General features: G+C 61.1%; 2 protein-coding genes across 4 annotated transcripts in view; both read left to right on the forward strand.

Moving 5' to 3' along the window:
• MAP7D1 (MAP7 domain containing 1) lies at positions 1–13,579 on the forward strand. Of its 2 annotated transcripts, XM_082777293.1 has the most exons (18): positions 1–158; positions 5,318–5,995; positions 6,126–6,194; positions 6,855–7,018; positions 7,244–7,358; positions 8,723–8,833; positions 10,246–10,368; positions 10,533–10,675; positions 10,804–10,937; positions 11,033–11,283; positions 11,366–11,540; positions 11,620–11,779; positions 12,249–12,353; positions 12,488–12,541; positions 12,619–12,676; positions 12,819–12,936; positions 13,009–13,208; positions 13,297–13,579. In XM_082777293.1, exons 1-18 carry the CDS (start codon positions 98–100, stop codon positions 13,305–13,307), a joined length of 2,730 nt encoding a protein of 909 aa, XP_082633419.1. In that variant the 5' UTR covers positions 1–97; the 3' UTR covers positions 13,308–13,579. The 2 variants fall into 2 exon arrangements, with proteins under 2 accessions (XP_082633419.1, XP_082633418.1); XM_082777292.1 differs by lacking the exon at positions 8,723–8,833 and having other exon boundaries at positions 26–158.
• A 544-nt stretch (positions 13,580–14,123) lies between these two features.
• THRAP3 (thyroid hormone receptor associated protein 3) overlaps positions 14,124–25,739 on the forward strand; it is a 32,905-nt gene continuing 21,289 nt past the window's right edge. For both annotated transcript variants that reach the window (XM_082777517.1, XM_082777518.1), the window contains exons 1-3: positions 14,124–14,194; positions 18,458–18,523; positions 23,802–23,887. The gene's annotated coding sequence lies outside the window, so the exon portion shown is untranslated. The remainder of the gene's footprint in view (positions 14,195–18,457; positions 18,524–23,801; positions 23,888–25,739) is intronic.

Here is a 25,739-nt window from a genome sequence, read left to right on the forward strand (position 1 = left end):
GTCCTCCCCCACCGGGTTGGGGGGAGCGAGGCGGCGCGGCACGGCTCGGCACGGCTCAGCACGGCTCGGCCAACCCTCTGCGCCTCCCCGCCACGCCATGGAGAGGAGCAGCGCCGGGCGGGAGCCGCAGCCCCAACCCCAACCCCAAACAGCCCCCGGTAAGGCTGCGGGGAACCGGCACCGGCTCGGGCCCCTTGGGGTTGGGGTTGGGGTTTTGGGGAGGGGGCACCCAGGAGCAGGGCGGTGGGGCTGGAGATGGGGGTGGGGGGGTGAGGGTGCAGGAACCGGCCCCCGCTACTTGGGGGAGAGGGCAGGGAGGGGGGCAGGATGTGGGGATGGGGGTGAGGGAGCCCCAAAGAGCCGCAGGGGTTGCCCCGCTCTCGGGTGGGGGTCCCGGATGCGGCCCTCGGCGCGGCGGATGCCGGAGCCCAGAGGGGATGCGTCGGGGCCTGGGGCGGTGGCGGGGTCCTTGGAGAGGAAAGGGGGGACCCCACGGATGGGAAAAGGGGGTTCCTGGAGATGTTTGGGGATCCACCCGTGAGGACAAAGCCCGGCGGCGCGGGCCCGTCCCTCCATTTTGGCGGTGGGAAGGAGGCGCGCAGCCCCCCGGCCCCGCGGCTGCGGCGCGGCGCTGCGGCGAGATGGAGCCTGCCCTTGACGAGACCTCCCCGGGGCCGTGCTGCCACCGAGCTCCCCCTCCTCGCCCCGGCACCCACGGGCACCCCGACACCCTCCCCGGGGAGCTGTCGATGGGTGCGGGTGCCGTGGCGTGGGTGGCCCCCGGCTCCCCACACCCCACTCGTGCCGCGCTCGCTGCCGCGTGCCGGCACCTTGGCCGGGGCGTGGGCGAGGAGAGCGGTGCCCGGCGGGGAGGTGACGATGGGGACGATGGGGACGGTGCCCTCCTGCCTCCGTGGGTGCCCCGGGGGGGGGAGCTGAACCCTCCGGACCTCTCCGAAATGGGAGAGGGCAGCGGGGCCGGGTGTCGGGGCGCCGCTTTGTTTTGGCTCCTTTCTTCCAGGGGCTCCGGCCAAACGCTCTTTGGCCCTGGCGGGGTCGGCGTGCGCCGGAGAGGGGCTGTGACTAAGCAGGGCTTTGTGGCGGGGCCGCTTCCCACTGATGGAGGAAGAGGAGAGGCGGCTCCCCTCCCCCTCGGCCCCCGGTGCCCGCCGCAGCCCCGAGTGGGAGGGCCGCGCCGCCGCCGTGATTCATCGGCCTGGGCCGCCCGGGCCTTTTCGGAGGAGGGCAGGACGAGCTGGCGGCCTCCCCACCAGCACCCAAATTGCCTCTCGCCGTTTATCCCAGGCTCTTGAGCGAGCTGGCTGCGGAGAGCGAGCGTGACAGGGCGCTGCAGACATCTTGTCTGCCTCCTCTCCCTCCTCTCCCTCCCCTTGCATCTCCTTCCCTCTCCGTGCCCTCCCCGGTCTGCGTGGGGAAGGGGGACGCTCCCTGACCCCCACTGACCCCCACTGTGCAGAGGCACTGGCCCCCGTGGAGGCTGGCGGAGGACGGACCGAGCTTGGGGTGTTTGGGGACGAGGTTTTTGGGCCCCTCGTGCGCGCAGGTCCTCCTGCGCAGCTGCTGGTTGCACAGTGCCCCCCCAGCACCACTGGCGTGGGGGACCCAAAGGGCCAGGAAGCCCACGCTGCTGTGTGTCTCCCGAAATAACGCAGCTTGGAGGCCCCAAACCTGCGGGGTTTGCCTCGTCCTGGCCTCCAGCGAGCGCAGGGGCTCCCCGAGGGGCGCAGAGGATCCAGCAGAGGGGCGCACGGGGGCTGCCGCCCCACGGCGAGCTGGTGGGGCGCGGAGCAGGGCACGGGGCACGGAGCAGGCAGGGCTCGGTGCTTCTTTGGGCCTGCCTCGGTTTCTCCAGCCCTTCCTCCCCCCTGGCAGGGAGCGCAGGGAGGGTGCAGGGCGAGCTGGTCGCCCGCCAGCTCCTGCGTTTGGGGGAAGGCAGCGCCGAGAGCGCTCGCCCGGCTCCGGAGCCGCTGCTGGGAAAGCGTCAGGGCAACGTGACGGGGCGCTGGGACGGTCCCGTGGTGCCATGTCCAAAATAACCAGCTCGCAGGGCTCCCTGCGGGGACGGGGACGGAGTGGCAGCGGCACGGAGCTGGGTCCTGCAGCCCCCCAGCCCCCGGTAGGTGCCCACAGCCACCTTACGAGGCTCAGGATTTATTTTTCGGAGGTGCCGAGCCCGAACCTGATGATGGGAGCAGGGCCCTGCCTCCGAGCCGGCTCTGTGATGCTCGCGGGTAGGATTGCAGGAGCAGGGCACGGGGTGGCAGTGGCGTGGGGCACCCCAAGGACGAGGGCAGCAGACGGACGGCAGGCAGGTGCCCAGGCCCCTCGCTCCAGCCAGGGCCACGCCGTGACCGTGGCCAAGTGGAAAGTTTTATCACCAAGGTGGTGGCGGTGCCCGGGAGCAGCTCCGGCGCGTTCTGCTTTCCTCTGTCGGGTATTTTAAACCCTGGAAACCCCCCCCCGGGTTCTGGCCCCGCTCTGGCCACGAGATCCCAGCTCCCAAGTTCCCCTTGTTGCTCTCGGCGCGTCAGCGCTGCGCCCGTCTGGGTGGCCAGGACATGCTGGGGACGTGCTGGGGACGTGCTGGGGACGTGCTGGGGACGTGCTGGGGATCTTACTCACTGTCCCTGCCCCGTCAGGTGTGAGGGATGCTGCAGCACGGGCAAATCCCCTGGAGCTGGGTGGGTCCGGGCAGGGCATGCCTCTGAGGTTCCTGTGAGTCGTGGGGAGGTGGGGAGGGACGGGGGCAGCACCGGGGCTCTGAGCAACCCAAGTAACCCAAGTAACCTCGCCCCAAGGCTCTGGGGGCAAGGAGTGGTCCTGGGGGCGCATCCTCCCCCCTCCTGGTGCTGCCATCCAGGTGGGGGAGGCAGCTGGAGACGGGCAGCACGAGGAAGGGCCGAGGGTGTTTGTGTGTCCCCATGGGGCTGCAGGCTCCAGGGAGCCATCGGTGGCTCCAGGGCTGGGGTTGGCATCGGGGTCTTGTCCCCGTGCAGGGACTTGAGCCCTGGGGTGGCGCTGGCAAAGGTGGCCAGGGGCTGTTGTCCAGGCACTGGGACCCCATCCTCATTGGGGTGGTGCTGCAGCAGCCACGGGCAGACCCCCGCTGTGCCCACCTCCCCTTATGGGGTCAGGATCAGCCCCATCCAACGTCCCCAGAGCTGCCCAAACTGGGGACAGCTTGGGGATGCCGCGGTGGGCCCGGCTGTGCCACGGAGCGGGTAGGTGAGGATAGGGCACAGCGAGGGGATCTGAGGTTAAGGCTCACCGGGCTGCCCTCCCCTGCCCCTGCCCTCCCGTCGTGGGATGCTCTCCTTCCCAGAGCCGCCCCCGGGGCCTCGATGTGCTCTCGCTTCACGGCACCGGGAAATTGCCTCTGCCTGGCTGAGCATCCCCGGCCACGTGCCGGAGGGGCTGGTGGCGCTCGATGGCACCGCGATGCCTGGTGTCCAGAGCCGGGATGGGCTCCTGGCACCGCAGCTCTACCCCCGTGGTGCTCGTGGCATCGGGGTGCAGCACCTCGTGGGGTGCCCAGCACCTTTCCCAGCCCCGCAGCCTGCTTTGATCCCTCTCCTCCGGGCACAGCACTGTCCCACGTCCCCCTCCAGTGCCGCCCGGGCTGGGGGCTTCATGGGAGCCGTGTCTGGGGGCCGGGAGCTAATCCCCTCTGGAATGCCCCAGGCTGGGGCAGAGGGGCCCCCGCCCGCCTGGGCGCCGGCAGCGTTGGGTTTCAGGGCAGCTGCCGCGCCGGAGCAGCGACAGGGACAGATGGCTCAGGGCTGGCCCCGCTTGGGCTGTGGCTCCCAAGGTTTTGGCCGTGCCCCGGCCGTGGGTGCCACCATCCCTGCGGGCAGCGGGCTGGGAAGAATCCTTCCCCTGGGCCGTGCTGGTGGCTCGGTGCCCCGCGGCGATGGGTGGCAGGGTGGCACCTCCCCGGCACGGCTGGGCGCACCTCGGGGGCTCGGGGAATTATTTGCATCTGTTGCGAGGTGTCAGCACGGCCCTGAGGCTTCGGCTCAAGTGGTGGTGGCCCCGTGGGCTGGGTCGCGTTGGGAACGGGTGCGGAGCCTGCCTCGGGGCTGTCCTGCGGGATGTGGGATGTGCAGGATCGGGCCAAGGGACGGGGCCGGCTTCCTGCGGCACAAAATACCCGGAAAGGCTGCGGGAGGGCTGGGGCTGGCCGTGTCCTGCCGTGGGGCGGCCGACGCAGCCTGAGCCCATCCGGGGAGCGCCCGGAGCTCCCCGCAAGCTGCGGAGCCCCCAGCGTGGGTGCTGGGAGCCCTGCGCCCATGGGTGGAGGGGTTCCTGGCGGTGCCTCCCCGCGCAGCCCAGGGCTGTCCCCTGGCCGCCGTGCGGAGGAGCGGCGCCGGGCGGTGTTTGCACAGCCCATACTTTGCCCGTCTCCGAAGATTGCAGAGAGCTCTGCAAACACGGCCGAGCTCCCTGCCTGACAGCACCCCGGGGTGAGAGCCGCGTCCCGGGGCAGCTCCTTGGCTCACCGGGTCCCCGTGCAGCCAGCGGGGACATGGGTGTCACTCCTGGGGAGACGCAGCGACCCCTCCTGCTGCTTGGGCATCGGGGCTGCGATCCCTAAGGGTGCATCTCCTGATGGGCTGCATGGGGTTGCTGATCACCACGGCCATACAGCACCCATGGGTGGCCCCACAGCACACCCCACAGCTGCACAGGGCCACCAGCACCCCCTGCACAAGGACCTGCAGCAGAGCTGCTGAGGACGGAACCCCTTCCCCGGGCGCTCCACGCCGAGGGCGCTGCTTTTATTTTTTGGGGGGGTGGAGGGGCACCCCGGGGTGCACGGAGCGGCCACGGCGCGGGATCGTGGCGCGGGGAGGGGGTTGTTTTCTTGCGGCGGCCTCGTGTGCATTCCTGGGGCATGAGTTCATGCTTGTGCGCGGGCCACGGCCGCAGCGCGCCGCGGCGCTGGGGGGACACGGGCAGCAGCACTGACGTCAGGACGAGGGGCCCGCGCCCATCCTGCCTCTGGCCACGCCGGTGGAAGCGGCCCCGCATCCTCCGGGGTGCCCCCGAGTCCCCAACCCACCCTTGGGTGCCCGGCGTGTGGCGGCAGCTGCCGGGGGAAGAAGGGCGGCTTTGTGGCCGCGGTGCCTGGCGCGGCCCCGGCCGCTGGCGCTGGGCTTTGTGCGCCTGGCACCCGGCGTGGGGAGGGCGTGGGGGGGCTTGGGGGGGTGTGGAGGGGCGTGGGGGGGTCCCACGGGGATGGGGGTGCTCTGACACCCCCCGTGGATTGATTGCCTCTGCTCTGTGTGTGTTGCAGGGAAGACACCGTCCCCGATGGGAGACAGCGTGCTGCCCCTCGCCGTGCAGCCCCCCTCGCCCGGGGGCACCCTGCATGGAGACAGCCCCCCCCCACAGCACGACCGACCCCTCCCTCCGGCCGTCACCCCCCCAGGACAGCCCCCATCACCCATCCCTCCGGCCGTCACCCCTTCCAAAACGAGCATCCCGCCCGTCCCTCCTGCTGTCACCCCCCCAGGACAGCCTCCATCACCCGTCCCCCCCGCTGTCCCCCCCTCCACGGAGAGCAGCACCCCGCAGCGTGACCGCCCCGTCCCCACAGCCACCTCTCCATCAGGACAGCCCGACTCCCCCATCCCTCCCACCATGGCCCCCTCGGCAGAGAGCGTCCCCCCCTGGTGCGAGCAGCCCCCCCCCGGCCCTCCCTGCCCCCCCGTTGTGGGGCACCCCAAAGCAGAGGCATCGCCCCCCGCCACCATCCAGCCGCTCCCCGACCCTGCTGCCCCCTGCCCGGCAGAGACGCTGCCCCCCGGGAGCACCCCCCAGGACCCCGCCGCCAGCAAAGGGCCCCCCCCCGATGCCAAAAGCCCCCCGGGCAGCGCGGCAGGACCCCCGAAGGACGTGCCCCCCAAGGGTGACCGCTCGGCCCCAGCTGCAGCATCGCCGGCTTCGGCCGCCAGCCCCAGAGCCAAGCAAGGTGGGTGACCCCGGGGGCGCAGCATGACCCCTGGCACCCATGGGTGCTGCTCCGTGGCTCGTGGGGGAGCGGGGTGCGGGTACGGGTGCTGTTTCTCCCCATTTTTATGAGTGTTTCTCCCCCGCTGCAGACGCCCAGAAGGCGCAGGCGAGGCACAAGCAGGCCAAGGAGCGGCGCGAGGAGCGGGCCAAGTACCTGGGTGAGCAGCAGGGGAGCGGGGAGGCTGGTGGATTTGGGGTGCCGGGACCCCCCCGGGGGGGAGCTGGGAGGGAAAGTGGATGGGAAAGGGGCAGGCGGGGCAGTTAAGGAGCTTGGCCGGCTCGCTGGCAATCCCATTAGCTGCTATTAGCAGGCTGAGCCCGCGGGGCAGAAGCAGCCGTGCCTGCGGGTCTGCCCCCCCCCCAGCACCACACGGGTGACCCCACTGCATCGCCCTGCACACCGTATGACCTCGGGGCTCCCCGGTGCCCCCCAGTTTGGTGTGGGTGCCCCCGGCTGCGTGGGAGCCCGGCCCCATCCCGCGTTCAGGCAGCAGCTCGGGGCGGCGGAGCCCCCGCGCCGCCCGTGGGGCCCCCCGCTCCCCGCGCTCTTTCCACCCTCATTCCCCCATTGTTTCCCCCGAGCGGTTCGGCGGGCTCCCGGGCTCCCTTTTGTCCTCGCCCAAACTCCTCCCTCGCTTCGCCTCGCCACGCCGCGATGCTGCCGGCCCCGTGCACCCGGGGAGCCGCTCGACCCCGTGCCACGGCCACCGCCACGCGGCCCCACCGTGGTACCGGGGCTCTCCGGGTCCCCGGGGAGCTGCGTCCCACCGGGGGGCTGTGCGAGGGTGCGACCCCCTTGCCCGGGCTCCCCCCTGCAGCTGCCAAGCGGGTGCTGTGGCTGGAGAAGGAGGAGAAGGCCAAGCTGCTGCGGGAGAAGCAGCTGGAGGATCGCCGCAAGCGGCTGGAGGAGCAGCGGCTGAAGGCGGAGAAGCGCCGCGCCGTGCTGGAGGAGCGGCAGAGGCAGAAGCTGGAGAAGAACAAGGTGGGACCGGGGGGGCTGGGGGCTGGCACAGCGGGGATGTGCAGCCCCCTCGGGGCTCCGTCAGCCCATCCTGGGCTCCTCGGGCGCACGGGTGCCTCAGCCAGGGCGGGTGCCGCTGCCCCTTCTCTCTCCGAGTGTCCCCGTGGTTGTGACAGCCCCGGGCTGGGGCTCTCCGGGTGTTCCCGTGCCTGATCCCATCCTGAGCCCGTCCCTCTCCCCGGGCAGGAACGCTACGAGGCGGCCATCCAGCGCTCGGCCAAGAAGACGTGGGCAGAGATCCGGCAGCAGCGGTGGTCGTGGGCTGGGGCCCTGCACCACGGCTCCTCGGCGCACAAGGACGGTGAGTGCGGGGCTGGGCGCGCAGCGGGGCCCCCAGGGCTCTGGCTGACAGCTCGGCGGTGCTCAGGTGAAGCAGGATGGGTGCCACCAAACCCAAAGTGCTGCTTTGCTGCTGCGTCGTCGCCCCGTGCTGTGCCGGGGCCCGCTGGGACCCCTCGGCTCTTCCCGTTTCTCGTGGCACCGTGCCCTAAAGGCTGGCTGGGACCGGAGGCTGCGTCCTCCCTCCTGCAGTCTGCGCCCTGCGGGGTGGCCGTGGGGTGGCCGTGGGGTGGCCGTGGGGTGGCCGTGGGGTGGCCGTGGGGCGTTTTGTGGCTCTGGCAGCCGGGGTGAGGTTGTGGAGCTGTGCGAGGACGTCGCCGACTCACTGGGATTCGAGTCCTTTTTTTGCCCCTGCTGCGTGGGGGCAGCGTTTGGCCCCAACGTGGGGGTGAGCAGGGCTCTGTGTGGCCGTGCCGTGCCCCACGGCGGGCTCCTCTCCTCGGGGACACCTCCCTCGTGGTGCTGGCACCACGGCTCTGCGGGCGGAGGTCCCGGTGGACCTCCAGTGGACAGGGCTACGGCCAACAGCACGGTGGGGAGCGTCGCGTCCCCGAGCCCTGGCTGCTCCCCTCGTGCCACGGGGTGGCTGCAGCAGTGCCGGCAGTGCCTGGCCGGGCTGCGTGTGCCGGCGTCGGGTGCGTGGTGCTGCCTGGTGAGGCTGAATAGAGGTGCTGGGTGTGCAAACGTGGCTTGTACAGGTGCTGTGTGGCTCGTGGCACACTCGGGAGCAGATTTCTCCCCCTCGCCGTGCGGTGCCTGGCAGGGTTTGGCAAGGGGACGCCCTCCGTGTCCCCCTGCCACCTCCCGTGGGGGCACGCGGCCAGCGCTGCCCCCAGCGCCGTGGTTTGCTGAGCTGGCTGCTGCCTCCTCCAGCAGCGGGCTCTCTGTCTGCCCGCCCGGGGCAGAGGGGTGCCGGCACCCTGCCGAGGTGTTGCTGTCCCCCGGCACCATCCCGGTGCTGCCACGGAGAACAGGAGCTGGTGTGAGAGTCGTCCCGTGCCTGTCTAGTCCTACTGCTCCTGGCTGGCAGCTTCCGAGGTCCAGCCCGGGTTGTGGGGACCCCAAAGTGGCAGGGCCAGGAGCTGCTGCGGTCCCCGAAGATCCCTGCATGACTCCAGCATGAGCGGAGCTCGCGATGCCGGTGCCCGGACAACGTCGCCCCCCGGTCCCAGCCTCTCCGTACCACCTCCTCCTCCTGCCCCCTGCCCCTCCGCAGCCCCACAGCCCCACGTCAGTGCATGCTGCATGCGGGGGGACCCCAGCCCAGCCCTCACCCCCCGCCCCCCCCCCCGACCTTAATGCCCTTGTGTCTTTTCCCTCCTCCAGGTGCGAGCCGGTGCTCGGTGTCCGCCGTAAACCTCCCCAAACACGTCGACTCTATAATCAACAAGCGGCTCTCCAAATCCTCCGCCACCCTCTGGAACTCTCCCAGTAGAAGTAAGAGCCCTTTGCGTGTGCCCGCAGCGCAGGGGGGCACAGCCCGGCCCCCGCCCCACGTCAGGGACCCCCCCCCCATAGGCAGGCAGCCCCCACCCACGTCCCCCCGACCCCGCCGTGCCGCACGGTGCCCGCGGAGAGGAGGAGCCGTTCGCTGTTTTCTCTTGCAGGAGGAGGCTGGAGCTGGCCGGTGGCTCCTTGCCCAGCCACGGGGCATGGCAGAGCCGGCCGGGAGGAGGAGGAGGAGGAGAAGCACTGGGTGGTGGCACCGGGATAGGGACTGGGATTGGGACCAGGGAGCCTTTTTGCTCCCTGCCCCGGGGCAGCTTGTGCTGTGCGAGCTGTGTCCGATGGGTGCAGAGGCGGCTGCAGCACGAGGCTGCCCACCTCCAGAGCTTGCTCGGGGCCGGTGCCCACCCTGATGCCCATCCTGGAGTCAGGGCACCGTGGGTGCAGCGCCGTGCAGGGTGCCGTGAGGTCGTGGTGGCCTGGGCGAGCTGCCCGGGGCTGCTGGCCGTGCCGCGGGGCTGCGTCCAGCGCCGGGGCTGCTGTTGTGTTTCTGGGTTGCCTGGAGATGGGCGCGCACCGCCGGGTATAAATAGCTGGAGCAGCTGATGCAGGCGGCTCCCGACGGCCCCCGCGCTAGGGCTCAGCCGGGGGAGGCACCCCCGGGGCTGTCGGCTTCACCTTGTGCCCTGTGCTGGTGCTGGGCACGGTGCTGGGTCCCCACCATTGCTCCATCCTCTCTGTTTTCTCCCCTCCTGGCAGCAAGGCGCTGCTCCCAGCCTGGAGGCAGGGTCCTGATGGAGAGGAGCACAGGGTCCCTGTCCCTGCGGGTGCTATCCACGTGGCCGTGGGGCGCTGGGTGCCAGCAGCAGGCAGCTGGCAGCGTCCCCGTGCCCAGCTGAGCCAGCAGCGTGGCTGCAGGCCACAGTTCCTCGGGTGCTGCGAGCCTGGTCTGGCTCTCGTGGCACGCCCGGCAGCTTCAGCGCGTCTCCTTTGGGGCAAGGGCACGGTGCAGTGCCCTGCAGCAGCCCTGCGCCGAGGGCTCGGTCTCGGTCTCACCGGGACAGGGTGCATGAGGAGGGTGTGCGCCAGCGTCGGGTACGAGGAGGGGACTGGTGGAAAGGGTGGTGAGGAGCAGAGCTGGCCCCAACGCTGCTCGAGATGCTCACTGCGGGTGCATCTCGGGATGGGGCACGGGGATAACGTCGCCGTCCTGCCGCAGCGCCGTCCCTTGGGTGCCTGGTCACCCACCAGCGCGTGCACCCGTGCAGTGCCGTGGTTGTCCGTGCCAGGACAACCCCTTTGCAGCTGAGGTTTGGGCTTGGCAGCTGTGGGGCTGAAGGAGAGGGGTCCGGGGTGGTGCCGGGGGGCTCTGGGGAGCGCTGAGGGCTCCTCTCCCTTCTCAGACCGCAGCTTGCAGCTCAGCCCCTGGGAGAGCAGCATCGTGGACCGGCTGATGACGCCCACCCTCTCCTTCCTCGCGCGCAGCCGGAGCGCCGTGACGCTGGCTGGGAACGGCAAGGAGCAGGGTGAGAGCACGGGGGGCACAGAACCACGCGGGGAAAGGGGGCAGGGGGCTGGAACCTCTCCGCCACGGGGCTGCGAGGAAGGAGCCCGCAGCCCCCAGGAGCTGGTGGTGCCGGAGCTGTGCCGCTCGCCTTCTGACGGCGCCGCTGCTCCGACTCCCCCCCAGTGCCCGTGTGCCCCCGTTCGGCCTCCGCCAGCCCCCTCAGCCCCTGCCACAACCACCGCCTGCAGCACCGCTGCTGGGAGCGGCGGAAGGGCCCCGCCGGCAGCCCCGACGTGACACCGCGCCGCCGCACCGAGTCCTCGCCCGTGAGTGTCACCTCCCGCGGGGACACCCCTCCCGGGGTGCTGTGCTGGCTGTGCCGGGGCAACCCCGGGGCACGGCTCGGCTCCCGGCCGTGCCAAACACTGCCGCTGTCTCTCCCTGGCCGGAGCAGAAGAAGAAGGAGAAGAAGGAGAAGGAGCGGGAGAACGCCAAGGAGCGCAGCGCCTTGTCCCGCGAGCGCAGCCTCAAGAAGCGGCAGTCGCTGCCCGCGGCACAGCCCCGGCTCCTGCCCGCAGGGGACAGCAGGTAGGGCCCCAAAACCCCCACCCTGTGCCCTGTGACACGCTGTAACCCCCACCCCGGCCCTACTAACCCCCCCTTCTTTCTCTCTCCGTTTGCAGCCCCGGCCCCAAGAACCGTCCCTCGTCCCCCGCCACCCCCAAAGGCCGCCCGGCGTCCCCCAGCCCGGCCCTCGGCTCCCCCCACAAGCCGCCCCTGCCCCGCAGCGCCCATTCGTCCCCCAAGGTGCGTGCCAAAGCCCGGAATGAGCGGGGTGAGCAGGAGGGCCAGGTGAAAGCACGAGAGAAGAAGGAGGAGGAGAGGGGCTCGACCCCCTCCGACCCCCCCAGGGTGCCCGCAGAGCCCCCAGCAGGTGGGTACGGACGGGGGGCGGCCATGGGGGCGGCGGGGCCAAGGAGAACAGGAGCAGTACTCACTCTGTGTGTACCCCACAGCCCCCCCAGCCCCTGCAGCCCCCAGCCCCGCTGTGGCCACCCCCCCCAGCAGACCCCCGGCCGGCACCACGGACCGGGAGGAGGCCGCCCGGCTGCTGGCGGAGAAGCGGCGCCAGGCCCGCGAGCAGCGAGAGCGAGAGGAACGGGAACGTCGGGAGCAGGAGGAGCAGGAGAGGTGGGCGTCCCCCCACCCCCGGCTTTGTCCCCCCGGTACCCTCCCCAAAAAACCCCGCTGAGGGTCCCCTTCCCCGCAGGCGGCTGCAGGAGGAGCGGGCGCAGCGGGCGGCGGAGGAGCAGAGCCGCAGGGAGGCCCTGGCGCGGCAGCGGGAGGAGGAGCGGCGGCTGCAGGAGGAGCGCGAGGCTCAGGAGAGGGCTCGGGCTGAGAAGGAGGAGGCCGAGAGGCTGCAGAGACAGGTCTGGGGTGGGGGGGTGCGGGGGGGAGAGGAGGAGAGGGGAGGGAGAGGTGGGGTGGAGAGTGAAGGTAGGATCAGAGGGTGAAGGCAGGGCTGGGGGATGGAGGGAGGGTTGGAGGATGAAGGCAGGATGAGGATGAAGGCAGGGCTGGAGGATGGAGGCAGGATTGGAGGATGAAGGCAGGGCTCAAGGGTGAAGGCAGGGCTGGGGGATGAAGGCAGGACCAGAGGATGAAGGCAGGATGAGGATGGAGGCAGGATGAGGATGGAGGCAGGGAGGGTTTCCATTGGTCCCCCCGCAGTGGGATGCAGGAGCGTGGAGCAGCCCAGCCCTGCCATGCCCGGGGCAGGGGGTGATGTGTGGGGAGCACATCCTGGGGGACATGGGACAGGGTGCTGCAGAGCCCCCTGCTCAGCCTGTCCCCACTGTCCCCACCCCACCCGTCCCTGCCGCCCCAAATGTGCCCCAGAGGGAAGAGGCCGAGGCGAGGGCACGCGAAGAGGCCGAGCGGCAGCGCCAGGAGCGGGAGAAACATTTCCAGCGTGAGGAGCAGGAGCGGCTGGAGAGGAAGAAGGTGAGGGGCTGGGGGCTCCCCTGAGCGCGTGGCACTTGATGGGGGGGGTCCCCAGGCAAGGGGTCCTGCCCAAAATTTGGGGCAGATCCCCCTGGTGGGGGCCGTGTGTGAGTCCCCCTCCATCTGCCCTGCAGCGCCTGGAGGAGATCATGAAGAGGACGCGCAAGTCGGACGCGGGAGATGCCAAGGTGGGTGCCCACCCTGCGGGGTCCGCAGCCCCCTCCCCTCCCTGCCGCCGCCCCTCACGGCTCTCCTCTCCCCGCAGAAGAAGGAGGACAAGAAGATCATGAACGGGAAGGCAGCCGAGCAGGAGGATGTCACAGGTACACACAGCCCCTTCTGCAGGGCTGGGGACAGCACCCGCAGCACCCTGAGGTGCCCAGGGAACCCAGAGCCATCCTGCTCTCTGCCTCGCCATGCCCCGTGCCTCGGGGGGCTGATTTGGGGCTGTCCTCGTGTCCCCAGGCCGTGAGAAGCGAGCGGGGCCAATGCCCAAGGCCGAGGAGCTCCCTGAGACGGAGACGCCGAGCACGGGGACGCCGGGGACGCTGAAGGGCCCCTCGGGCGAGGGGCTGCAGCCGAGGTGAGCACAGGGGCGGGCAGCGGGGCGAGGAGCGCGGGGAGCCCGGCTCAAACCCGACTTCCCACCCCAAAGCTCCCCGGCCAAGGAGGTGGCGGCGCCCGTGGTGAACGGCGTGCAGCCCGGCAAGCACGAGAACGGCTTCTCCGGCACCGAGGGCTCCCCGGAGCTGCTGGAGCTCTCCCACCACAGCAGCAGCCCCGGCAGCATCATCCCCTTCGGCGACAAGGAGCCCTTCCTCAAGCAAGCCGTGGTCAAACCCCCCCAGGTCACAGGTGAGAGACGCGGGGGGCTGCGTGGGGGGCGACGCCACCGCGGCCGCCCCGGCTCTAACAGCGATTCTTTCTCTCCTCGTCCCCACAGAAGTGCTCTGAGGGCCAGGCCATGGCAGATGTCCCCGCGGGGCCACCTCGCACGTGCCACCAGCGGCCCCCCGCAGCCCCGTAGCTGTTGTCAGAACAAACACCGCGCTGCTCCCCTCCGCCCGCCGCCCGCACCCGGCCCCGCCACGAGGAGCCCGGGCGGCGCCAGGCCCCCTGCCCGCACCGGGGCCTCCTGGTTTCTCTCTCGGTTCTCGTTTTTATTTCATTTTATTATTATTTTATTTTTTAAACATGCACCTTATCAGACTGACACCCTCACCCTAGCAGCCTGCCGTGAGCCGCCTCCTCCTCCTCCACCCCCCAACCCCCCTGGACGTGTGGTGTAATAATGTAGTTATTTAACTCGCTGGGTACAATGGATGTGAATAATGTAAATAGAGCTCGGCCGGGGGTGGGCGTGTGGGGGCTGCTGGGGGGGGGGGGGGGCTGCCCGCGCCCTCGTGTCAGTGTCGTGCATTTGGACAACCTCCAACAATAAAACACGGACAAGCGCCCGCGCCTCGCCTCGCTGCGTCCCCGGGGATGAGGGGTTTGGGAGGCAAATGGCGGGGCTCGGCCCCTGATGGGGCGCTGAGGGCTGGGCACCGCCCGCCAGGGCCCCGCCGCCATTTTGCGGCCCTCCCTGGCGCCAGGGAGCGGGCGAGGGAGAGGGAGGCGGAAGCCGCGGCGTGCCCCGCGCTGAGCGGGGGGTGCTGGGAGTTGTAGTCCGCGCGGCGCCGCCGGCGGAAGGGAGAAGCGGGGGGGTGGACTACGACTCCCGGCAGCCCCCGCGGGAGGGAGGGCGCGAAGCGGAAGTGCGTGAGGGGAGGTGGAGGCGCCTGCCTGCTGCCGCCGCCGCTGCTGCTGCTGCTGAGGAGGCCGCGGGCGGAGCGGGGCCGGTGAGTGCGGCCCGGCCCGGCCCGGCCCGGTTCGGCCCCGTCCCGTCCCTGCCCCTCCGCCGGGCCCTGCCCCGCGCCCCCAGCCCCGTTCCCTCACCCCAGCCCCCGGGCCGAGCCGCTCCCGGCCAGGCCTTGCCCCCCCCACACCCATCCCGGGCCTCACAGCGGGCTCCTCACGGTGCCCTCCCCCCCCTCCCTCCCCCCCCCCCAGTTCCCTCCCTTTCCCCCCGTTCGCCCCCTCCCGGTTCCCCCATCCCGGCCCCGGGCCCCGCTCCGAGCTCCCGGCCTCGGCCCCGCCGCGGCCTCGTGGCTGGGCAGGGCCCCGCTGCCCCCCCCACACCCCCCCAGGCCCGGCCCTGGAGGTTTTGGGATCCCCCCCTCGGCTCACGGCCCCCCCCCCCCCCCCCGACAGCCCCGTCCCCGGTGCTGTGGCACGGAGGGGGGCCGTGCTCTGAGCCCCCAGCCCTGCGGCACCTCCGGGGGAGGCTCGGGGGAGGCCTCGCTGCTCTCTGCACCTGCCTGGAAGGAAGGGGTGGGGAGCTGGGGTCGGCCTCTGCTCACAGGGAACTGTGCCAGGAGCAGAGGGAACGGCCTCGAGTTGTGCCAGGGGAGGTTCAGGCTGGAAATGAGGAGACATTTCTCCTCAGCAAGAGCGCTCAGGCGTTGGGACGGGTTGCCCAGGGAGGTGATGGAGTCCCCGTCCCTGGGGGTGTTCAGGGAGAGGTTGGACGTGGTGCTGGGGGACAGGGGGTGGTGGTGGGGGTAGGGGAGTGATCCGCTCAGATGATCTTGGAGGGTTTTTCCAACCCTGATGATTCCGGGATGCTGTGACACCCTGTTTCCGTAGCTCATGCTGTTTGGGCGAGGTTAAAGTGCCCGAGGCTTTTATAAACACGTTCTGAAGTCTCTACAAGCTAATTGTTCCCCTAATTGCCTCCTGCACGGCTTTCTGAGTGCACTGACACGTCAGAAGGTGACGTGATAAGTTCAGAACAGGCCACGCTCGCTGTGGTGGCCGTGCAAGCTGTGGGATAAGATCTGTTCGCTGGCCCTGCGCATGAGCCCACATGGGGTGTGTGCTGTTACGTGTCCCACGGCGCTTCCTCCTTGCAGATCAGAGAGCAGGAATGCCCCTCGTGGGCTCTGAGTGTGTCCCAGGGGAAGAAAGCCCTGAAAAAACGTGTGATGAACAAGTGTAACCATTGGGAAGGTGGTGTGGGGTTGTAACTGGGTGGGTGGGAGAAGGAGGGGGCCCTTCCTTACCTGCTGGATGTTTTTGGGATGCTCTTTCCTACAATCACACACCCAAATCATCCAGTTCCTTCCCGCAGAGGACTCTCGCAGTATTCCTTCCCTCCAGTAGCAGGCAGGTAATTAACGTAATTGCTCACGGGAAGGTCGAGGGGAAGTTTTGTGCCTTTTGTGTGGGCAGCCCCGCCAAGTGCTGCGGCCACGGGGATCTGTGGGGTTGTGTTGCATAACCTGAGCCTCCTCACTCAAACGTTCCTCAGCAGCTGCCTTTTGAAGCTTGGCCTTGCGAATTGCCTTTACGGGAGCGTGTTGTGGAGACAGGAGGGTGGTTACCTGGACGTGCCCTGCGTTCTTTTTAGGAATGCAGGAGTTGGGTCTGCCTGCCCTGAACCTCTGCAGGTGCTTAGCCCAGCAGGGAAATGGCTGAGTGCGAACTGCATCGCCGGTTACACAACCTGACAGCAGCTAAGAGGATAAAATCGGCCAGTTATTGTGGAAAGCTGTCTAAAATGCACGTTCCCGTGACGTGGGGTCCCTTGCAGAGCCGAGGGCTTTGTGCTGGTCTCAATTTCCTTTGGATTCTGCTTCCCGGTTTTGTTTCGCGTCCTCCCTGCTGTGAATTGGCTGCTCCTAAAGTAGGGACAGGGAGGGACGTGTGTGACAAGCGGATTTGGGGAGTGACCCCAGACGTCCTTAGGAAGTTTCCCGTGTTGGTTCCTTGCTGTTCCTTCTCAAAACACGCCGCCGCTCTGCTTTGCCTGGGGCTGCTGCTCGGGGGGAGAAGGGAGAAGCCTCACCCCGGGGGAACACAGGGGCGTTGGAGCTGGCACCCTTTTCCATCCAGGAATAAAAACAAGGCAATGTTTCGATGCTTACCTGCCAGCTTACGGTAAAGAAACCCCCTGGCTGTGACAAGGAGGCATCTGTGATGTTTTCCTCCTGGTATCTTGCTTGCTGTGAGCTCCCTGGAGTGGATCCATCCATGCGGGACGCGTGGAGCTGACAGGGGCAGCTGTGTGCTCTGCAGGCCGAGCCTCTGGCCCTGCCACCACTCTTTGCACAAGTTGTGCCTGTTCCTTGCACCGTAATGTCTCCTTCCTGCTCCCTTCATCCCTAATTCCCTCTTTGCAGATCTGTCTGGGCACAAAACCAACCTGCTCTTCTCCTCAGTCCTCCAGCAAGCCCTGCTCGCAAGCTGAGGGCCGAGATGTCGGCGCAGCCGTGCCCCCTGCCATTAACTCTTCCAATTCTGCTGGGAGCACAGCATCTGTACGAGAAATGTGCTCTGCTCTCAGGTCGTGATAATTTAATTTAGCCGTCTGCTGGGTTCTGCAGCTTAGTTAGGCCAGGAAGCTTCGTAAGCCCTGCTTAAGCAAATAATTAGTCATTCAGCTCCAGCCAGGCCTGCGCTGAGCTCGCTGGTGATGTTAGAGGCTGGCATGCTGCTGGCCAGCTCCTCCAGGTGTGCTTGGTGCTATCGGGAAGCCAAAGCATGACGTGCTTGAAACAGGGAATAAAATGAGTGCTCCTCCACGCAGGACAGCAGATTCATTTCTGCCAGGACAATAATCCCGGCGGTTTTGGGGGTCGTGGTTTCCTCTGAATTATCCCAGCACGGAGAGCTGCGTGGTGTGAAGTTGGTGCCTATTTATTTATCCACGCAGCTGAGGGCAGAGCACGAGGAGCGGAGCTGGTGGCTCCTGGGGGAGCTGCTGCGAGGCTTGGTCAGCAGGGGGTGGTAGGCGCCGGGGTTGCGCTGGTTGAGGTCTTTAGGTGGTGTTCAGCCCCTCCTTCCAGCTGGCCCCGTTCAGCTCTGGGCTTGGTAGGTCGGCAAAAAGGCTCAGCCAGCTCAGGAGCCAGCACGAGGGCTCGTCTCCTCCTTCCTCTTGGTGCTGGAGTCACCCCGAAACGGGGACAGGGACGGAGGGGGTGCCATTCTGTGGGTGGCAGCCTGGGTTTGGGACTCAGGAGCCCCTCCTGCCCCGAGGGAAATCCCCCTCCCTCCTCAGCGAGAGGGAGCAGCAGCAGGGGCTGGCTGACAGCGGCCGTCACCAGGTCCGAGAAAGCGAGGAGTTCTGCTTAATTTAGTGCCATGGTGTCAGAGCTATGAATAGGCCAGGCATGGGACTGCATTGTGTGCCAGCAGGGCGCTGGGTTTGTGCTCACCCCCTCCGTGGTGACCGGAAGCTAAAATAATGACACAAAAATAATAAAAAAATAACAGCATGCAGATGACATCCAGTCTGGGGCACAGTTCCCTCCCCGGGACCAGCTTTCTGCCAGTGCCCTCCTGTCCTAAACCCCAGGAGAATGCTTGGCACCTTTCTCCCCTGCTGTACTCGTGTGAGGACGAAGCCTCTCTGCAAAGCCCAGCTCGCAGCCTCTGCTCTGCCACGGAGCAAGCGTTGCTGCTCCGCATTTCATCTCCACCTCCGTCACCCGGCCGTTTTTAGCCCGTCCTGATGCGCTGTGGGGTGGCTGCGGGGCGGGGGGAGAAAGGAGAGACCCTGGCTGTGAGGTGCGGCTGCTGTCGCTGGTGTCACAGCTCCTCCCCAGCGCTGCTGGCGTTTCGTTTTGCCCTTTGGTTGAGTGCAAGGAAGAAATGAAAGGCGGGCAAGTAACCCCCGAAGTTTCTCTGCTCTGAGAGTACGAACAAGGATGGCTTGGGGGGCAGGGTGGGGGCACCGAGCTGAAATCCTGGTCTTAATAGGTTCAGTGTTACCGGTGCTGAGCTGTGCCTTAACAGAGGACGGTGTGTGTGATATCATCGGGGGTTGGCACCTGATTATTTTGGGCCCTGTGTGAGGTATTGCAGTTAATTGCTCCTTCAGGGCTATGGCTGAGATCAGTTCCCTGAGTTTAGGTCTGTGTAGCCACCGTCTGCTTGCGCTGGGCACCTTTAGGTGGCCTCTTCTACTGGGAAACAGCGTCGGGATGGGTGGGTAAAAGCAGAGCCCAGTGCTGTGCTTGTCAGGTCTCAATTGGTTTAATTTTTTTTCCTTTTTTCCCTAGGTGAGAGCTCAACTGCTTCTCCTAAAGCAACGTTCAGGAACATCCTTGATGGGAGACCTGTACGAGGTGCGTAACGCCAAGTCGTGGGCAGCCCTTTCCTTGTTTTTTTCCTTAAGGAGACAAGATTCAGGTTAAGGTAGTTAACGCCCAGTGCTGGCTTGGTAATAAATACCTGACTGGGTTTGCTTTTTGCAGCTTGTAACTGAAAATTGCCAGAGGTTGAGTGTGTGGAGAGTGTTAATCCCTCAGCACAGCCCCAGTTTGGGGGCTGTGGATTTCAGAAGATACCCCAAATTCAATTGTTTGTACCAGCACTTACTGTTTCTTTGGGAGCATAACTTCCAAACTGGTTAAAGAGCACTGTGACGAAGGAAATATCAGTGTATGTGGCGTGCTGGGTTCCAGACTGCAGGGACCAGAGCGAGCTGAGAACTTCACTGGAGGTCACAGTTTATTGCTCCGTTGCTGCACGGGGAGTAGGACAATAACTTCCATCACTCATGGCTCCAAATTCTTTTGGTTGTAAAATAAGTTGGAGCAGTTCTTGCTTCTCTTGCTCTCGGGGGCTCTAAAACTGCACTCACAAGGATTTGTAGGCCCCCAGCAGTTTCAACAAGGGTTCAGCTCCCATCCAGCTTGGAGTAGTGGGGCTGCACTGCGAGGCAGCAGGTAGTTTTGAGTGAGATCTGAATTTTCTGCTTGTCTGCTCCTCTGTTCCTGCGTTGTATAGGTCTGGAAGAAGAAAGCTGTCGAAAGGTTTTTCCCTTTTTATTATAGAAGTTTTGTTTTTTTTCCTGTGTTTAACAGGAAATCCAGCTGCCTGACTTCTGTTACAAAAACATCCATGCTGATTTCTAATCAGCTTCTTGGATATGTTTGCATTGAGCTCCATGTCACTAAACAGTCTGAATAAAAACAGAAGACTTTAAGCTCGAGGATGCCTACAACAGTTTTTAGCCAAGTAACTGGTGTCAGAATTAGTCACCAATCAGTTTACAGCTGGTCAAATTCTTTGGAAAGGGATTGTTCAGCACAGCAATCTGCAGAATCTGCCCTTTTTGGAAGAACCTGTAAATAATCTTCCAGCCATTCTATAGAACCTGCTTTTAATTATCTGAAAGCAGTGCTGACACTTGATGCCAAACTTTGTAAAATATTAGTTTAATTCTCTGCAAGCCCAAGCATACTTTAAAGAAAATCTTAATTGTGAAAGCAGATAGAGCGGAGAGAAATTGGAACAGCTATTGACAAACTGAGGCTTCTCTTGCCATGGCAGAATAATCGGAACTTTTTTCCCCCGAAGCGTGTTTGGCATGTAGTGAAGTGGAACACACTGTTTTGAGTTGTTTTGTTTTTCGTTTTAGCAGCGTTGTCCAGGAAAATTTTTGCTGGGGAGCTTGGTAGGTGTGCTCGCAGGCTTTAGTTTGGCTTCTGACACTCATCTCCTGAAAACGTTCACTGGATACTTGCTGTAGGAAGAGGAATCGCTCTTCTGCTCGTTACCTTAATGAAACTTGAACTGTGTGATGAGAAATGGCGTTTTAATTTTCTGGGGTGGCAGTGGGAGCCATGCAGGTGGCTCGTTCTCCTTCCACTATATTGAGATTTGTCAAACATGACTCATTTCAGAATATTATTTTCATCTTTTGACCTCCTGTAGGCACTTTGATAGCCAAAGCTGCTGTGGTTGTGTTTTATTTGCTCTTTGATAAAACTTCCAGATCTGGTTTCTTGCCCTGAGATTAGGGCTGCGATTTTTAGCTCGGATTTCACCATTAAGAGCAGTGTGGTTGTGGTTCAGCAATAAAACACGGCCGCCAGCGGGTATTAACACTAATTTCCACGGAGGGGGGGGGGTGACCGTGGTTAATGGTTGGTTCAGCCTGTTAGAAGGGAGCGCCAGATAAATCCTGTCCCAAGGGAGCTGCGAAGCCAGTGCTGCTGCTGCTGGAGTGGCTTTCCTCAGTCCAGGAAAACTTTCATCTCCTTGGAGATACTCAGGAATTGGAGGTGCTGCGTGTCTTTTTGTAAGCTTTTTAGGGGTTTGGGGTGTTGTGGCCGCGTGCCGCTGTGCGAGCTGCCCCTCAGCTGTGAGCAGCCTCGACAGGTGCAAGAGCCAAGTGCTGCGGGGACTGCAGCGAATTAATGCACGGGGTGAAAAATAACCCTTTGGAGCACTTGCAGAAGAAAATAAAAACTCATTCTTTGCCAGATACGTGTCTAAAAAATGACGTTGCTCTGATTTGACACGGGCGTTCGGGTGCTGTTACTGGGAGTAGGGAGTCTGAGTGCAAGGGGAAGTGCTAAGCACCAGATTTATTACGGATCTGTGTGGTTTTTACATCAGCCCAGCAGCTCGTGTTTGCTTATTGAACCAATTTGTTCTCGGTGGTGTCATTCAGAGAGCGGGTTGGTATCGGGCAGCGCAGCTCGCGTTCTGCAGCCAGGTATTAAACTGAAATGAGACCGTGCTGAAACGCGTTTGAAGAGATGCTGACGGTTGTTGAGTTGTATTCAACGCTTCTTTCAGCTTCCTAACTCGTGTCCCTGTCTGCTAACTAACATTTGGTAGTCCTTACAGCCTTCTTCTTGGCCAGCTCTCCTGACGTCCACAGCTGCAGCTTATCTCTTCAGCTTCCCTGTGGGGTAGATCAAAAATCACCACTTTGGTGTATTTTCAGGGCTGTAAATTACAAGATCATGTGTAAGACTCCACTTTTAATTGCTCTGTCAGATTTTCTGCCTCTGCTAGGCATGGATTTCAGTAATTGCTATTGTTTAAGCTTATAAATAGCCAATTTATTGTTTTCACTTCAGAAAGAACACTGGGCTGATTTTTCTGTTCGTTTCAGCATTTTCCAGTCCTGCTATCTTTGCAGAGTGCAGATTGGGAAATAGGGTCCGTGAGCAATCCATATTTTTTTTACCTTCTGGGATTTCAAACTTGCAGAGAGGGAGCTTTTTGGCTGGTACAAAGGCTACTGCAGTTTAAACAGAGGAACGCCTTTCAAATGTCTGATCCAAATGGTAAAAAGCTTGTCTTTTTGTAGAAAATGAAACTAACTTCCTAGGTGGTTCTGTGAGTGTTTTTATAAGGGTATTTCTGGAGGATTGCTGTTTTCTATCGACAAAGTAGACTGTGTGAGATGTTTTGTAGGATTTTGTTGTTTTGTGTTGAATTAACTAATCTCATTTGTGTCTTGGAGCTCAGGATTATGAATTGTAGACTTGGCTGAAAGATTTTTCTTTAATTATTCACCGATAATGGAGGCTATTATGAGCAAATCAAGTAGCAGTTCAGCTGTTTCTTCCCAAACTGAACATTTGTGCTAGGGGATGACAAGATGCCTAGGCAGGAATGTTTCCACTAATGAGGTAGTCTCGTTTGTGTTGGGTCTTACAGCAAAATAAACTTTTTTTTTTTTTTCATTAAATGTTTGCCAGAAGGGAGCAAGTAGATTTGTTTTCCTCCCGCAGTTCTGTAGGAAAAAAGCTTTTACAAAATATTCAATATTTGCAACTTAACGTTGTGTAAATACTGTGTAATGAACCGAAACTACTGTAACAAGTTCTGCAGTGATGTGCTCCTTTCTGAGGTATGTACATAAACCATTTCACTTGTTACCACATCTTCCACGTGTGTATACTTTGTCTGTAACACCCGAAGTGCTTCTTCCAGGGACGTACCTGCTGTGTTTTCCTCTTCGCTGGGGTAATGTTGGTGTTAGCAGTCCCTAATGGCATGGCGGGGATGGAGAGATTTCAGCTGTAACCCTGCTAAATGACCGCTCTGTGCAGGGCTCTGGTGCTTCTGCTGTTTTAACATCTGCGAGAGGTCTGAAATAATAACGAGTGCTGCTTGAAAGACTTCAAAGAAGGAGCAGAGGATGGAAAAAGACAGTAATTAAAGTAGCATAGGCCAGTTGGAAATAGGAAACAAATTCCTGGAAAAAGGCATTGTGAAAACAAGAAATGTTCTTCGTTTGACCCACGTCTTGGCACATAGAAATGTTCTTTACAGTGTTCTGGAATATGAAACTCCTGGCCTATGGTTTCTGCTTGAGCAGTGAGCGTTGAGCACGTTTCCTACCTTTCTTTCCATATCTGGAAGAAGGGTTAGCTCTTAGTTGTTGTGTGTTGTCTTGATTCTCTTTTTTATTGTAGTAGTGCTCTAAGATGAAAACATGTTGTTCTACAGAAGGTAATTCAGCCCAATCTTCAGTTGGATGACAAATAATACACAGCATATCTTAACAGGAGTTTGTGGTAATGTTGTCTGGGGAATAAGCAAGAAAACACAAAACACGAAGTGCTTTTATCACAGAGCAAGAAAGAATGGTTATTCCCAATTTTTCCAATGTCCACTGCGAAAGGCCCAATGTTAGAGACCTTTCCACAAAAAGCAAGCTTTTGCTCTTTACCCATAAAGACAGACACAACAGCATTAGTAAGTCAGTGACGTGTTTTCATTTTTTTTTTCCCCAAAAGTTGGTAAATGTGGTGTAGAAGACACTAAACCTGGGAATACAACCTTCCTCTTGGGTGAGAGTAGGACTTGGTTGCTGTTTCAGAGCAAGAGTAATCTTCAAGTAGCCTTTGAAACCTTTTGTTGTTCGGGGAAATAAACAGAACGGTGTGTATCTTTGATCAGGTTTATTTTGTGGCTGAACACAGAGTAAATGACATTCCTGCTGGCAGCTCAGGGGTTTAATAGCACGGAGTCATTTATGAGGGTCTGTTTACTGTTGTTTTCTCCTTAAAAAATTTACACCCCCCTAGCAGCGCGTGGAGGAATACTGAAATATAATCGTTGACCTGTCAGAGCTCTGACAGCTCACAGGGACTAGTGGCACCCTTTGAAGACAGTGTGATGCTGGTGGATGAATTTGTCAGGAGAGCAATTATTTCTCTTGGCTTGTGGGTTCTCTTTAATGACAAGGGAAAACACCGAGTCCTGACTCCGGTAAGACCGTCCAAATGAGCTGAGAGGAGCTGCTCCAGTACTGCTGTGCAGATGGAATGAAAACTGGTGGCGTGTACGTAAGAGGAGATGGGGCGAGGAGTGGGGCAGGCAGAAGAAAGGAGGAGGAGGTAGACGTAGGATTTGGAAAGTTTGAATTCAGAAACAATGTTCTTCAAAACAGTCCATGAAAGAATTCGTGGTGAAAGGGGCAATGAACTTCTGCAACTACATCTGCTGTTAAAATGTTCAAGGTAACGGTGATGGTTCTGGGTGCAGTTTTGAATGACAGCTTAAGGAAGCTAGACTGCTTTGGATCCCTGACAGCAGTAAATAAAAGAATGTGAATAACAAGTACTTCAATGCGTTTTCTTCTCTTTTCAGGTGTGTTTCCTGATTTCATAACTTACAAAGCTGAGACAGTGAAAACTGACTGTTGAAGGGTGCAAGGCGTGAATCTGCTTGAGCAGGTAGGCATGAAAAAAAAAGAAAAAAAGAAAGTAAAATCTTCCAAGGTGGTAAAACTGCCTGTTCTGGTGCCTGGCATATACCTCCCGATATCCCCTATATTCTGGGTATGCAGCATGTTAAACTTTATTGGTTTAATTCTTTCTTTTGCTGAAGTGTTGCACTGATTTCACTCAGCAGCCACTTGAAAAGCAGCATAAAATTTCTACTTAACTGTCCTGAATAATCTGAAGCCTAGGGAGGCCGTGGAAGTGGCTAGCAGCAGTAGACTTCTCAGTGCATTTTTTCCACTGCTTGCAGCAGAGTTGAGCGCTCATTTTGAATTCTGTCAGAAGACGTAAAACTGGTAAAACATTAACTTCTCTGACACTGTTTCATGACAAAAGTTCGTCTTTGGGCAAAGTCCATTGAAGTGGCTTGGTGGGAGCATTCTCTATTCTAATTTTTCTCTTTGAGCGTTGTGATGGGTTGCAGCAAGGATTTAGAAATGGAGAAGGCAAACTTGAATTCTTGAAATAGCCTCCAAACTTTAAGAAACGTTGTCAGAGGGTTCCAGGCTGCTGGTTCTCCATCTGGAAGCCCTCTGCGTGTCAGCAGGAGCAATCGTGTCCCTTTAAAGGTAGAGGTGGAGTCAGTGCCATGGGAAGGCAACTCAGGAGCTGGCAGCAGGGAGGAAATATGAGCCCTGTTGGAGCAGGTTGCTAATGAGGAGTCTCCATAGCACTGTGTAAACCCTCTGTAGTCCCCTCTCAGGACCAGGCACACTTTATCTTCTGATGCTTTGCAAAGCTGCACCCCCCTGTGAGCTGAATGAGGCTGTGTGCATGGCTTTGGGTGCGCAGCATCATGCTCAGTGGAAAAACCTAAAAGGTGTAAGGTAAGCGAGCAGCCACTGCTGCCTTCACTGGTCAGCTTTGCTTCATTTACAGGTGCCTGTGTAACATCAGGGTAATTCTTAACAAGTGTTACAAGAATAGATTCTTTCAGAACTTTTTTTTTTGTTTAGGAGCTGAATATATTTTATTTCAGTAAGTAAATCATTAATTCTTAGAAGGAGTAAACGTGTGCCACAGTATGTTTATAACTGCAGTGTTAACATAGGGGAGATGAAGCGACTCCAATGCTTGGTTTGTTTAACCTCTTGGTTCCCAATTGAGCACAGAAACTTGGTTTCTATTCTAGTAGTAATTACCTCACATTAGGAATTAATCATCCTTCTAAAAATTGGCAAAGATTAAAAATAGCTTGTAAGGCAAGGGAGCTTTTGGCACATGTACCGCATGTACCACGCTAGTGTTTGGCTAGTAAGTGCTGCGGATCAAAGTAAACTGCAAAGACTCTTAAAGAGCTTAAAGCAAGCGATACTTTAAAGATCTATTTTGGGACCTTCTGAGGACTTACACCTCTTGTTAAAGAGGCTGAACTTTAAAATTGTGTTTTAAAGTGGATCATGTCTATTCTAAAAAGGCTTGTTGTCAAGCTAGCCCAAGGTTGGAGGGAGCAGTTCTCCCTTTCTGCACCTCTGTAATTGCATGACTATAAATGTTGGTATTTACTGTTGGTATTTAGGGGAACTATTTAAAAAAAATAAAAAAGATGGTGTGTTAAGTTTTTGGACAGTATTTAGCTCTTTGTGCAATATCACATAGCTGTAATTGTGGGCTGCAAGCCACTTGTGCTGTGCTCTGTCAGGTCAACTCTAACCATGTACTTTTTCTTGGAAAATGATTTATCTCAGAAGAGGCACAACCAGGAAGAGCTGTGGTGAGAACTAAATTCTAATGGTGCTGGCCTGTTAAAATATTTCAACTCGTATAGAATTCAGGCTTGATAAAGTTAACCTATAGCCGGTGT

Source organism: Aythya marila (assembly GCF_965140915.1).
Source record: "Aythya marila genome assembly, chromosome: 22".
In the NCBI taxonomy this organism is placed as follows: Eukaryota; Metazoa; Chordata; class Aves; order Anseriformes; family Anatidae; genus Aythya; species Aythya marila.